At 48.6% G+C, this 13,605-nt stretch overlaps 1 protein-coding gene across 6 annotated transcripts in view; it reads right to left on the bottom strand.

Moving 5' to 3' along the window:
• DAB1 (DAB adaptor protein 1) overlaps positions 1–13,605 on the bottom strand; it is a 1,219,211-nt gene that overhangs the window by 57,411 nt on the left and 1,148,195 nt on the right. For all 6 annotated transcript variants that reach the window (XM_047788898.1, XM_047788901.1, XM_047788903.1 and 3 more), the window contains one exon: positions 6,912–6,971. In XM_047788898.1, the coding sequence (XP_047644854.1) occupies positions 6,912–6,971 (60 nt within the window). The remainder of the gene's footprint in view (positions 1–6,911; positions 6,972–13,605) is intronic.

Below are 13,605 nucleotides of genomic sequence, written 5' to 3'. Positions count from 1 at the left end.
ATCTTTCTCTTCTCTCTCTCGCTCTCTTTTTTTTTTTTTTGGCTGCGCCCATGGCATGTGGAAGTTCAGTGGCCAGGGACTAAACCCATGCCACAGCTGTGACCCGAGCCACAGCAGTGACAACACAGGATCTTTAATCCACTGAGCCACAGGGAATACCACTTTGGTCTTTCTCTCAGTCACAGGACAGCACCTAAAATAAACAGAGGCAACTAATACGTACCATCTCTCAATCTTTACCTCCCCAGTGTCTCATAAAAGCAACCCCTCACCATCACAGGAAATGCTTTCGCGTTGGGGGTCTCACGAAAGCCCTGAAATGTTGAGAGGGGAGGGTCTTCCTTTCTACTTTACAACCCAGGAAAGTGAGTCTCAGAAAGTTAAAGAGATTGACAAAGGGAGGGAAGAATCTCAGGGAGAGCTGACCATTCCTTTCAATTTCAGAATCCATGTTTCATCAAAAGGAAGCTTATGCCAAGTCCAACATATCCATTTGACACCCGTGTCCTTTGTCCTTTCTGCTTACCACTATGCCAAACTTTTTAAGATCTCTCTCTTTTTTTTTCTTTTTCTTTTTAGGGCCGCACTTTTTTAGGGCATATGGGAGTTTCCAGCCTAGGGCTCATGTCAGAGCTGCAGCTGCCAGCCTATGCCACAGCCACAGCAACTCGGGATCTGAGCCGTGTCTGTGACCTACACCACAGCTCACAGCAACGCCGGACCCTTAACCCGCTGAGCAAGGCCAGGGATTGAACCCACATCCTCATGGATACTAGTCAGGTTTATAACCCACTGAGCCACAATGGGAACTCCCAGGATCTCTTTTGAAGGCCAAAAAAAGTTCACCTAGAATTCATGGGCTGGTTATTACTAATAATAAGGTCTCTTTTCTGCCTGATACAAATACATAAAAGGCTTTTAAACTAGGCAATTATAAGGTGAGGGATAAAAGATCTTTTCCAGCTGTAAGAATGTGACAGGAGGGGGTGAGCAGAAGGGAGAAGAAAAGCAGAGTATTTCTCATGCAAAAATGGCATGAGTCATCCTAAGGGGCCAGGCCTGTGTCATAGAAACAGCTGACCTTCAAAGTCAAGTTTCAACCACGTTCAGTGTTCTGGGGCATAAATGGGTGTGAAATGGGCCGTTGGGCAGACTGTGAATGCCTCACTGTGGAACTAGCTCATGTCCAAAGGCTAACAGAGTACAAAAAAGCACTAAATAATGAATGCAGACACTTCCCCTCTCCCCCGCCTTAGGAATGTGCATTTTTGACATCCGAAAAGAGGCCAGGATATCTGTGTAACGAACATGACAGCATCATCAGCTAGCTGAAAGGAGATGACCTGTCTTCCTTCCATTTCTTCGAGATGGGAACTGGTGATAAATGAACCAGGTCTGAGTGCCGCTAAGTGGAGGCAGTATGGCCTCAGGAGCCAGGACCTCAGGGACCAGCCAGAGGTGCTTCTGTGTCTCTCCTGTTCATGCTTCAAGGCTTTGCTCAAGTTGTACCCTCTTTCTGGAATCCCCTCTTGCTCTCTAGCCGGTTAACAGTTTCCATCAGCAAGCATTTTTGCCCCTGGATTTCAGAGACCCTGTCACAGGAAGAGGCCACATCCTGAAGACCCAGGAGGGAGAAGCCCATGGGCACCGCCTGACTGCCTTGACCCGGAGGGGATGGAATGCCTGTTTCTAGGGGGATCCATCCTTATGTGGTCTCAGAGTACCCAGGAAGTGATGGTGGGGAGCAAAACATGATTCCAAAAATAAATCTGCTGGAAGAAGGGGACATTACAGGTGCAGAGTAAAATAAGCACAAAAGAGCATCCTAACGCATTACTTGAGGAAGCAGAACAAGAAAAGGGCTGAGGAGTTCCTGTCGTGGCGCAGTGGTTAACAAATCCGACTAGGAACTATGAGGTGGCAGGTGCGGTCCCTGCCCTTGCTCAGTGGGTCAAGGATCCGGCGTTGCCGTGAGCTGTGGTGTAGGTTGCAGACGCGGCTCGGATCCCGCGTTGCTGTGGCTCTGGCATAGGCCGGTGGCTACACCTCCGATTGGACCCCTAGCCTGGGAACCTCCATATGCTGCGGGAGTGGCCCAAGAAATGGCAAAAAGACAAAAAACAAACAAACAAAAAAAGAAAAGGGCTGGTATGGCTGAGCATCCTATGGTTACGGGACAAGGAGGGGGTGTAAAACTAGGACAGGGGTGAGGGGAGGTAAGGGAGGAAAGAGACTGGATTGGCTTTCTGACTGGACCTGGGCCCGGAGTGTCGAAACAAAACTTTGCTCCTCTACGTTGATGCCCCGAGGTGGGTAAGAATAACAAAGAGTGAAGTCTAACTTGTGCTGCCCTAACTCTCTGAAATCCCCAATCCACCAAAATTTGCCACCTTACTGAGGAGATTTCTGACCATGGAAGTGATGATGAGCCACCCACTGAGCTCTAGGACCAAGGTTCTAGAGCTGAGATCAAAGGATCCAGTCAGCTTCAAGGCCTACAAAAATTTACATGTGCATGCGTGGTCCTCCCCCCGCCCCCGGCCCCCCTCCCCCGGGGAGTCTACCGTCAGAAATCCCCAAGAGAGTTACTTAGGAGTAGTGATGATTCAGAGTGATTCCTGTCTTCAAGGAGTGCACAGAACAGTGAGGGAAAGAGACAGACGAATGATAGCTCACTGGAGTTCCCTGGTGGCCTAGTGGTTAAGGATTTGGTGTTGTCACTGCGGTGGCTCAGGTTTGACCCGACCTGGGAACTTATGTATTGAATCTTCCCTGTGCACGAAGCGCCATCCTGATTCACATAGTTAAGCTCATTTAGTTTTTATGCACAAACTCTAAGGCAGGTGCTTTCATTAATCCCAAAGCCGAGGTTTTTAAGGAACCCCAAGTCCAATGGCTCACATGGACACAGTAAGAAAAAATAATCCTTTGTAATCATTGCCAAGAGAAGGACAGAGGTATCCCAGAGGGGCTGATGACTCTGGGGTAAGGAAGGCTTCCCAGAGGAGGTGTTATCACCTATACGTGCCAGCCCCCAGTGTGGTGAGAACTGTTGGCTGGAGCACTACTTCTTACAGCAACAAATGGGAATAATGTTCTAATTTTATCTAACCCATGCCCCTGTTATGGGTTTTACCAAAATGTCTTCTTTAATCCAAACACAGAGACAAGGTAGGCTTTACTCTTTCTCCTTTTCTGTGGTGTGTGGAAGTTTCCGGGCCAGGGATCAAACCCACACTCTGGCAGCAACCCGAGCTGCTATGATGACAATGCCAGGTCCTTAGCCCACTGTGCCACAAGGGAACTCCAGGCATAACTTTATTTTTACAGATGATGACATTGAGACTTAGAGATGCAGAAAGTGACTCAAGGATCCTCAGTATGTGGCCAGGATGAGAGCCATGCCCAGATTTGACCCTGAAGATCGGTGACTGTTCCCTTCTGGGCTGGCTGGTGGCTTTCTCCAACTGCCCCTAACTGAGTCCCTTATTGGGACTCCTTACAGACCTGTCCCAAGGAAGAAGAAATCAGGTGGTCCCTAGACTAAGAGGCCACTATGCAATCCCCCTTCTTGTGGGCAACTTGTGGGAGCCCCCAGACTCCCTGGAAGCTGCCTAGCATGCCCTACTTTGCTTGTCTGTGGTTTGTCCTTCTGGGTAAGCAGCAGTGACAACATGGCAGGGATGTTCAGACAACAGGGGTATCCTGGCGAAGGTGCACTCAGCAGAGAGGCAGGCCCACGGGGGAAGCCTGTAGGACCGGAAGATCTCAGAGCAGGGGGAACAGGTGTATGCAAAGGACCTCTGCGAAGTTTAGGCAAGTGGGGCCAGCTTTTCCATACATAGGTGGTTTTCTCCATCCCATCATCCTGCAAGTTAGGTTCCGTGACCCCTTTGGAAGATGAGAACACTGAGACTCGGGGGGTGGGGGCGAGGAAACCATCGAAGTCCCACGGGCAGTAAGGATGGGCCCTGAGATCCCAAGTGCCTCTATATGCATTTCACTTTCTGCCTCTGAGGCTTTTAGAAATCCTGAAAGAGTTCATGGAAAAGCCATTATCACTGTTGGCTGCTTCTAGGACTTCATGGGAACAGTAGGTTGGGAGCGGCTGTAGGGCCCTTCAGGCAGCTCCCCGCATTTCCCAAGCAAAGCCTTAGCATATGTACTTAATGCTTTTTTGGAGTCAGAGAAACAGGGAAGTCTCTTTAAAAAAAAGCACCAGGGATTTTCATTATTCTTTCTACAGGGTAGAGTTATCATGTGTTTGTCTGCTATGCCTAAAACAGCCATGGGGGCCTGGCTGCTGTGAATCAGGCTCAGGGCTTGCTTTGGCTCATACAAGGACTGCACGAAGCTCCCAGAAGTGATGAGGAGGAAGAATTCCAACACTCTGTGGTCAGAGCGATTCAGAGGAATGACAGGTGTGGAGACCAAAGGCGAGGGGTGGTCTGTGGACACTGCTGGGAACAAGGCAAGAAAGTTTCCCCATAACACAAAGCTGGAAGCTAAGCCAAGATGTTGGGGGGAAGGCGGGAGAGGGGGTGGGGGGAGGGCATGATTCCTCCAAGAAATGACACTTCAGTGAAGCTGGACCCGGAGGAAGCAGGTCAGAGATACAGCTGAGGCTGCGACCTGAATGCCTGAATGTCAGACTGAGGAGTCTGGATTTTGTTTTTTTTTTGTTTTTTTCCCTCCTGGAGCTATTAAGCATGGCAGTGGTGTGGCCAGACTGGTTAATAAATTCACAGAAACCAAGGCAGCAAATGGAGCATGTTTCCTCATGTATCTAAACCTGTTAGGGGCAAGTGAGGCAATTTAGGCACAAATTGAATTGGAGGGAGCTGTGTGACAGGGGCTGCACCAAATTGAACCGCGAAGAGCAGCCCAGAGTCTCGGTGACAAGGAGGCTTGATGAAATGCAATGTCCTCGGGGAGAAAAAACTGCTTTTTTCCTAAGTGGCACCACATTGCATGCCTTCTACTGTTTCTAGACGCCAGGTTTTTCAAAGGAGCTAGTAATCAGATATGTTTTGTCATGAAAACTAACACAAGCTGGGTGTTGGAAGTAGTATGAAGGTGGTAGATGGTGGTTTTGGGATATTGGCAGAGCAGGGTAGAGAAACGAGCACGGATCAGAAAGAAAGTTCCCAGGACAAAGGGGAGTAGGGGCAGGGGAAGGGAAGAAGGGACCAAAGATGCGCCCAGCTGGGAGAATCCAGAAGCTCAGGTTTGGAAGGGCCAGGGCTTGTCTCACCCCTCTAGCCATTCAATGTTTGAAGCCCCGCCTGTCCCTTCACAGTCTGAGAGGTGGCCTTGAGGCTCTGCTTGAATGACTCCAGTGATGGGGAGCTCACTCTCTTAGGCGCCAGAGGTCTGGTCTACCCCTGAGCAGCTCTGACTCGCATCAGGAGGTCACCCTCTCTCTGAGCTAGAACTGCTGTGGATGCCATCCCCGTAGTTGGGGTTTCTTTTCTCCAGACTAAACATGTTTAGGTCCTTCAGCTGTTTCTCATGGTTGGGGTTTCAAACCCCACATTCATCTCATCTTGAAAAGTGCAGAACTGTCACCGTGTGGGGTCTACAACAGGAAACAACGTTCCAGGTAGAGTCGTGTAGCCTCATGACAGCAGTCAGGACCAGACCTGGGATTCTTGAGGGTCTGCATGACTTCACAGCCTAAGTTCTTGCCACCCTTTTTCTTTTTTTTTTGTCTTTTGTCTTGTTTTTAGGGCGACACTGGCAGCATATGCAGGTTCCCAGGCTAGGGGTCCAATCAGAGCTGTTGTTGCTGGCCTACACCACAGCCACAGCAACGCCCAATCCGAGTCACATCTGCAACCTATACCACTCACAGCTCACGGCAACGCCGGATCCTTAACCCACTGAGTGAGGCCAGGGAACGAACCCGCAATGTCATGGTTCCTACTCAGATTTGTTTCTGCCGCGCCATGACGGGAACTCCTCCGCCCATTTTTGAATACCCCCATTTTCTTTGTCAGTTTTCTTTTTACTGCTGCACCTGTGGCATAGGGAAGTTTCCAGGCTAGGGGCTGAATTGGAGATACAGCTGCCAGGCTACACCACAGCCGCAGCAATGCCAAGATCCAAGCCGCATCTGTGATGCAAACCTGAATCCTTAACCTGCTGAGCAAGGCCAGGAATCAAACCCACATCCTCATGGACACTATGTAGGGTTCTTAACCCACTGAGCCACAATGGGAACTCCTAGCCCCCATTTTTTTTTTTTTTAAACATAAGCTGTGGCAAAGTCCTGCCCCCTGCTCCAGAGCCTCCACTGGCTCCCCGGGGCTGCCTGAATTATGTAGACGGTGTCTTCTGAGTGCCAACACAAGGTCTTAACCATGGTCCTGGGCCTGGCAGATTTCTAGGCATCCCAGCTGCAGATGGAGTTCAGGTACACGGAACCACCATAAACGTGCCCTTTTCCACAATGCGCTGCCCAGTGACAGGACCCTTATAACACCGCAAATGCTTGTGCCAGCCCTTTTTCTGTCCCTCTGAAGCTTCTCAACCGCTTTCAAGTTGGGTGGACAAGTCTCTTCCCAGAACCAAGAACTGCCTGACCAGGTGTAGGAAATATTTGGCTGGAGACTTTTTCAAAAAAACACCTGAGACTCTGAGTCCCTCAGACACATTAGTTGGCATGATTCAACTTGTTCCCACTCCCAGGGCTAGACCTTCGCTCCAGACTGGCACCCCTTTTCAGCCCCATCATTTCTGACTCTCGCCCCCTTCCCCCAGAGCCCATAAGGAGTCCCCTGCATGCTGTCCCCAGCAAAGCCATATGGGTTGTGACACTGATCCAGAAGCACGGTTCCCTTCCCAGGATCAGAGACCTCGCCTTGGCACAAAGCCAGGTCAAGGGAACCTGGTGGAAGAGAGATACTTACACTTACAGGTTGACTTTTTGGCACATCATAAACACCTTCCTTCTTTTGGCTGGTGGGAACCTACGAAAAAATCAAATTCGACAGTCAAAACACTCCGGCACTCCACGTTCAAAGGACAAACCTGCCAGGCTTCCCATCAAGGGCTAAGGGTGTGTGAGCACCGGCCCTGAGGCCCAAGGGCCCAACTTCCAGTGAAGGGGCTGCTGGGATCCTGGAAGCACCAGGCTGGCCTCCTTCTCTTAGGGGACCAGAGGAAGAGAGGGGTGTGTGAGTCGTTGCGTAAGTGTGTGCAGGGGGTCTCTGCCACTGAGCTCCTCATGGACCCACAGAGTAAGAGGCTGCATGCAGAGGCCTCGGAGACCACACCTCGGGAAAGACACTCTTCTTCACACCAAAGATAAAAATGAGGCCCAAGGAGGTGGGGGAGTTGTCTTAAGTGATTAAAAACAGTTTGCAGCTGAGCCTGAACTGGTCCCTACTGATGTGAGATCCGGGCTACTGAAAATACAGCAAATAACGGAGCTCCCGTCATGGCTCAGTGGTTAACAAACCTAAATAGGTTCAGTCCCTGGCCTCGCTCAGTGGGTTAAGGATCCGGCGTTGCCATGAGCTGTGGTGTAGGTCGCAGATGCGGCTGGGATCCTATGTTGCTGGGGCTGTGGCATTGGCTGGCAGTTGTAGATTTGATTCGACCCCTAGCCTGGGAACCTCCATATGCTGCAGGTATGGCCCTAAAAGGACAAAAGAAAAAAAAAAATACAGCAAATACTAAAATCCTAGGACAAACCAGGGCTTCTGCTGGAATCATATACAAGCCATGGGATAATCACCAAAGGATTTTCTTCAAGAAAAGGGTGCATCGATGCCATGAAAAGTATGAGCCTAGAATCCAGAAAATCTCTGACTGCTTTAACGCTCCTCTAGAATGTCTTTCTCCCTCTCTTCTCTTGCTTGTCCACCTGGTCTTACTGGGCCATGAGGAAAAGGCTATGCCCTAAGCAGGTCACTTAACACCTCTGAGCTACACTAGTATAAAATGGGAACTGTCAGCTCTTCTTACTCAGGTTATATATCAAAGAGAAAAGAGAGCAAATAATCAAAAACTTGCAGGTACCATCAGAGTGTAAAGTGTTAGAAGGAGAACTTCTTTTGCCACTGACGTATGACATAAATATGTACCCCAATACATATGAATAACAGCAGACCCATGAAATACTTTCCAAATGAGTCCTCTGGGGGCCTTGGTCTGGAACATTCCAGTTGGACAGCAATCGCTAGTTCTTCCCCAATAACTAGCGCAACAGCTTAATTCACACCTCCACAGGAGGGATCAGGCCGCAGTGGTTTTCCGCCTGATAACCCGTCTCACTTTCCATTAGGCAGGGAGCCCCTTAAAAGCGGGCCCAGTGCCTAACAGCCAGCAGGCCTTCAGTAGGTGTTTGCTGGTAAGTGTGCCGTCAAGGATGGTGGCGGGGAGTTGAGAACAAGAAAAAGTGCCATTTAAGCTTGGACCAGCTAACCATATCATTCTTCTTAGAGAAGTAAGAATTTGAGCCTATTCCTTGAGTCCCTTTGTCATTTTCATTCTCATTTAACTTAATATCCTCCTAATAACCCTAAGCTTCAAAGCCAATAAGTGATCAGATGGAAACACAGCTCTTTCTGGGACTGCACCTGGCATTTATCACCATGGTATGAGCTTAACATCGCCAGGGCACTTTCCACAAGCCAGGCATTATTCTAAATATCTGTGTTTACATACATTCTCATGTAATCCTTGCGACAAGCCTATCCGGTGAGGATGACACTGATCCAGAAGACGTCTCTCTCCGTGATGCAGAGAAGGAACAGGAAGCCAGGCGGGGGTCCTGCAGCTGTGAGCAGGGAGCCAGGAGCTTACAAGCCTGGGCGGCCTGCCTTTGAACTACTACACCAAAGAGATGGTTGGATCCCACTCCTGTCCCTCCCCCTTCCCACAACTGTTATGGGTGCTTCTTTTCCACATTCTACACTCAAGGAAACTTACGCACATTCTTGCAGACAACAGGTCTCTGAGCAAGCATGGCTGCGTAGAAGATGTACTTTCAGAGCCACTCTTGCCAACCTTAGCTTGTAGGCAGCCCATGAAGTAGGTAATTTCTTTGCTCCCGATAACTGAGCTCCATCTAAAAGGAATCCTTTAAGAATGCCTACAGAGTCCTTGTTAACGAGGGCCAATAAATTACCAGCCCTCACTTTTATTTTTACCAGCTCATCCTTGCCTGAGCAAAATACACAGCGTTTGTCTGTTCTCCGTAATTCACTGCTCACTTTGGGCACTTAGCAAGTTGAACCTCAGCTGACTCTCAATTATGCCTGCGGATCGAGGAGAAGCAGTGGGATGGAGAAACCCAAACTGTGCATAATTGAAAAGGCTTTTCTGCTCGGCTGTCCCGTGGGTGAGACATCAATCTGCCTATTTGTCCTTTAAGATTTCTTTTGGCCAGGACATCTTGGGAGGCTCGCCTGCCTCTCTAGGACTGATTTGAGCCTTCTTCTCTACTCTTGTAACCTCTGGGGTATCCTTTCATTAACAAATAAAAGTTACCAAGAACCTATTGAGTGGCATGCACTGTGCTTTGCTTAGGACGATGGTGGCGAATGAGATGGACACGTCCCCTGATTTGCCGGTGTTCCCTGTCTTGCTGGGGGAGATGGAAAAGGAATCAGGCTGTTGAAGGAAGGTGTCAGAAGTGCTTTCTCTTTGCAGAGAGTTGTCAAACCACACTGCCGTTTCCTGTTCCCTCTGTATTCCCACTGCTCCAGGAGCCTACTCAGGGCAGGGCAGATTTTTTTTTTATGATCCTTGTTTCCCCATCTGTAAATACTGGTTGAACAAAACACGTCTAAGCATCCAACATTTACCCTATGTGGGCCGAGGGCAGAGCACTAGCAGAAATGCCAAAAGGATGAAGACCAGAGACTGCCTTGGTCCTGGCTCTCAACTCCATTTAGCGGGTCCATCCTGACTGCAGACAAGTGATAAAGACAAGTTCAGTAACTTGTCTTTATCACTCTCTGATGCTGCAGAGAGTGATAAAGGTCCTGGACCAACAGGAAGCAGGAGGTCTGGTTCCTCATTCTGGCTCTGCCACAGGCTCTCTGAGCCCAGAGAGAGGTCCCTTTGTTCTCTGAGCCTCAGTTGCCTCTTCTGGTTGGTATGACCATCCAAGGAGCTGCCTACAAACTCCTTGAAGGTGAGGACCAGGCCGTGGTCACTATTACATCCCCATGTGCTCAGCACAGGTTAGGGGCTCCATAATTCCTTTTTGAATACATGAGTGAAATCACGCGAAAACCATACATTAAGGACCATCCATAGAGAAGACACTTTCGGTGCAGCAACCTATTAAGAGTGTGGAGAGGCAGGTTAAGGGCTGGGTGACATAGGATTAGAGACTTATCATTTTACAATAACAATACTTGACACATCTCGGGTGATTAAAAATGATTTTTGAATGAACGAACTCAGAGAATGTGCCCTTGGCAAGCTGCGATCTCGGTTCTGCTGGAAGCTTGCTGAAGTACGAGCGAACACTGGGTTTAAAATCAGAGGCTCTGGCCTTGGGCCCAACACTTAAGCATGCACGACTTGAATTTCTTACATTTAAAATGAGAGTCATCGCAACGGTTTTCATCTTACTGAGCTCCTGGAAGGGTCAGAACTAAGTGATGGGTAAAAACAACTTGGGACTGGGAGGCTCTGTGTTGTTTTGAAAAGACAACTGATAATTTTTTCTGAGGCATGCAAATAGAGAGACAATTACTATTATTAATCCAGTTGGGAAAATGAGACTCTGGATCCTCAAAGAGAGGTGACATGTACTCAAGAGTCGCTCCCTCCCTCGTGCTGGCGTTATAAATAGCAGAGTCCCACGAGGCCGCCGCTTTCCACGGGGCTCTCTGACAAGACGAGGTGAGCAAGCCATGTTCCACTTGACCTCATACATCATCACGAGACATCTCCAGCAGCATCGCTATTGGTGGCCTTGGGCAGTTAAAGGAACTGACATTTACACAGAACGTACTAGGCGCCCAAGGGCTCTCCTGGTGGCTTTACCTCTTCACACCACTTCTACAAGTGGGGAATGTGGTGGGTCCTAGTTTGTAGCCCAGGAAATCGAGATAGAGACGTTATGAGGGCCAGGCCACAAAAACCAGGTGCCAGTTCCATTTTCCTCATTCCAGAAAACAGAGGAGAAATGAAATAAAATAAAATAAAAATAAAATAAAATCTGGGACTACCTTGAGCAAGCTGAAGAAACATTAGAGTCTACTCAAGAAGAATGGCTAAGGAAATATGCAGGCCCTTAGAAAGAAAGAAAGAAAAAGAAAGAAAGAAAGAAAGAAAGAAAGAAAGAAAGAAAGAAAGAAAGAAAGAAAGACAGACAGACAGAAAAAGGAGGCTCCTAAAAGCAGCTTTTAAAAAGCCCAGCCTTATCTTTAGGCCATAGGGCTTATCTCTTGTGAAGCAAACTGAAGCCCAGAGGACTTGCTATGCAGCAGGGAAGGAGCCAAGGACCTTCCCAAAGAGGGCGATAAAATATTCATTCCCTTAGAGGGTATCTTCCTATAAATGCCGGACAGAGTGAACTGCTGAAACAAGTGACTTGAAATCTATACAGATTCTACTTGTGCAACTCAGCATCAAGGACATTCTGAGCTGATACGAGCCTTGGAGGCATTTATTTACGTGCAGAGGTCAGACAGACCTGGCTGCAACTGGGGCTTCTACCTCTTGCTGGCTCTGTGACCTGGGACAAGATACTTTATCTCTGGGAGACTCACTTTCCTCACCTGTAAAGTGGGAATCATGATTCAAGCAACTGGGGGTTGCTCTGAGATTCTGCATGCAAACCCCTATTTCCAGCACTGGCCCCAAACCAGCGCTCAGTAAGTGTTAACCCTCACCCCCCCACACACACACAATTTCAAAGAGTCTTTTTGTTCTGTAAAGCAAGCCAGCATGCTTTTCTAAAGAATCACAATCTATGATGAGGCCCTAGTTGCAAAGAGCAGAAAAGGGCCTTGCCTGAGAGATTCTTTGGTCTTATTTGCTCATTTTACAGATGACAGAGGCCCGGAGAAGGAAAGGAATCGAATCCACAAGGTGGCTTAACAGCCGCGGATTCAGGGTGTGACCTGGGAGGATGTGGGATGAAGCCTCTGCTTTATGGTTTCCACGTGATCTTGTTCCATCCTCATGCCAACACGTAATTTAGAGAGAAATTATTCCCCTATGTCATCACTGGGGAACCTGAGTCTCAGAAAGGCCAAGTGCCTTTGCCCGCTACCCCTAAGCCAAAGGTAGCTGGTGACAGAGCCAGAACTAGAGCCCAGGTTTCTGCTTGCCTAAGCTGCTTCTTCCCAGTACAAGAGGCTGCATGCCCCCTCCACAGAATCCCAGACTGGGCACAGTTGGAGCCCTGCCCACTACAGGTAAGTCTGAACGAAGTCAGGAACCTCGTATATTGAAAAGCCTAATTGTATTTGGAAAGGTGCTCTCTTGTCGTAGGATGACTGATTGACGCTTCCTCTGGTCTCACAGTGTAACTGAGCGGGACCCTTTGGGGCTTCCGGGGACAGACCCCTCCCCCACATCCTCTGCTCTAATTCTTCTCTGAAGCACCTCGATAGCAGCATCAGATGCACCTTTTTTGAGCTGTTTTGCAGATGCTAAAACCCCCACCAAAGAGAAGAAATTAACTACCTGCTGACCACAAACACTCTCCCCCCTAGACCTCCTGGAGTCTGAAGTCCAATAACGTTAACACGGCCCTGTCACCTCACCGTCAGCCAATCGGATAACTGTGCACCAGCTGACTCCCCTCCCTCACCGGGACTTCAAAAATGCTTTCCTGAAACCCATTAGGGAGTTTAGGGGTTCTGAGCACTAGGTGCCCTGGACTCCTTGCGTGGCGCCCTGCAATAAGGCTTCACTTTCCTTTACCACACCCAGTGTGACAGAACCGAGTGCAGGGGGAGCAGATTCAAGTTTGGTTTGGTTCAGTAACAATATTGAGACACGGCAAAGGTGTACTTTAAAATCGGACACTGAGGACAGATATGCAACCTTTCTGTTTAAAGACAGAATTTTTTTTTTTTGTCTTTTTGTCCTTTTAGGGCTGCACTCATGGCATATGGAGGTTCCCAGGCTAGGGCTCAAATCGGAGGTGTAGGTAGCCACAGCCACAGTAACGTGGGATCTGAGCTGCATCTGCGACCTACACCACAGCTCATGGCAACCCTGGATCCTTAATCCACTGAATGAGGCCAGGGATCGAACCCACAACCTCATGGCTCCTAGTCGGATTCATTTCCACTGTGGCATGACGGGAACGCCGAAAGACAGAAACTTTGTAAGCAGTGACTTTAAACAAAGCCTCGAAGTAGAACCTCACACTTGAATCCAACCCAGATGAATCCCATGAAGAGAAATAGATTATTATTCCACAGGGCTGGTGAAACCCTGTTGTTGGTAGAGCTAACATTATACTTTGGTCATTTAGAATTCTGTGCATTTGACAGAAACCGAAAATCTGTTTTACTACACAAGTAATGCATGCCCAAGGCAGAATAACAGACCACACAACTAAGTACATTAAGAAAATTAAAATCACTTATTTAAATACATTAAACTTTTTCCTGCTTCCAT

This window comes from Phacochoerus africanus, chromosome 8, assembly GCF_016906955.1.
Source record: "Phacochoerus africanus isolate WHEZ1 chromosome 8, ROS_Pafr_v1, whole genome shotgun sequence".
Taxonomy (NCBI): domain Eukaryota; kingdom Metazoa; phylum Chordata; class Mammalia; order Artiodactyla; family Suidae; genus Phacochoerus; species Phacochoerus africanus.
This window is presented reverse-complemented; position numbering and strand designations above follow the sequence as displayed.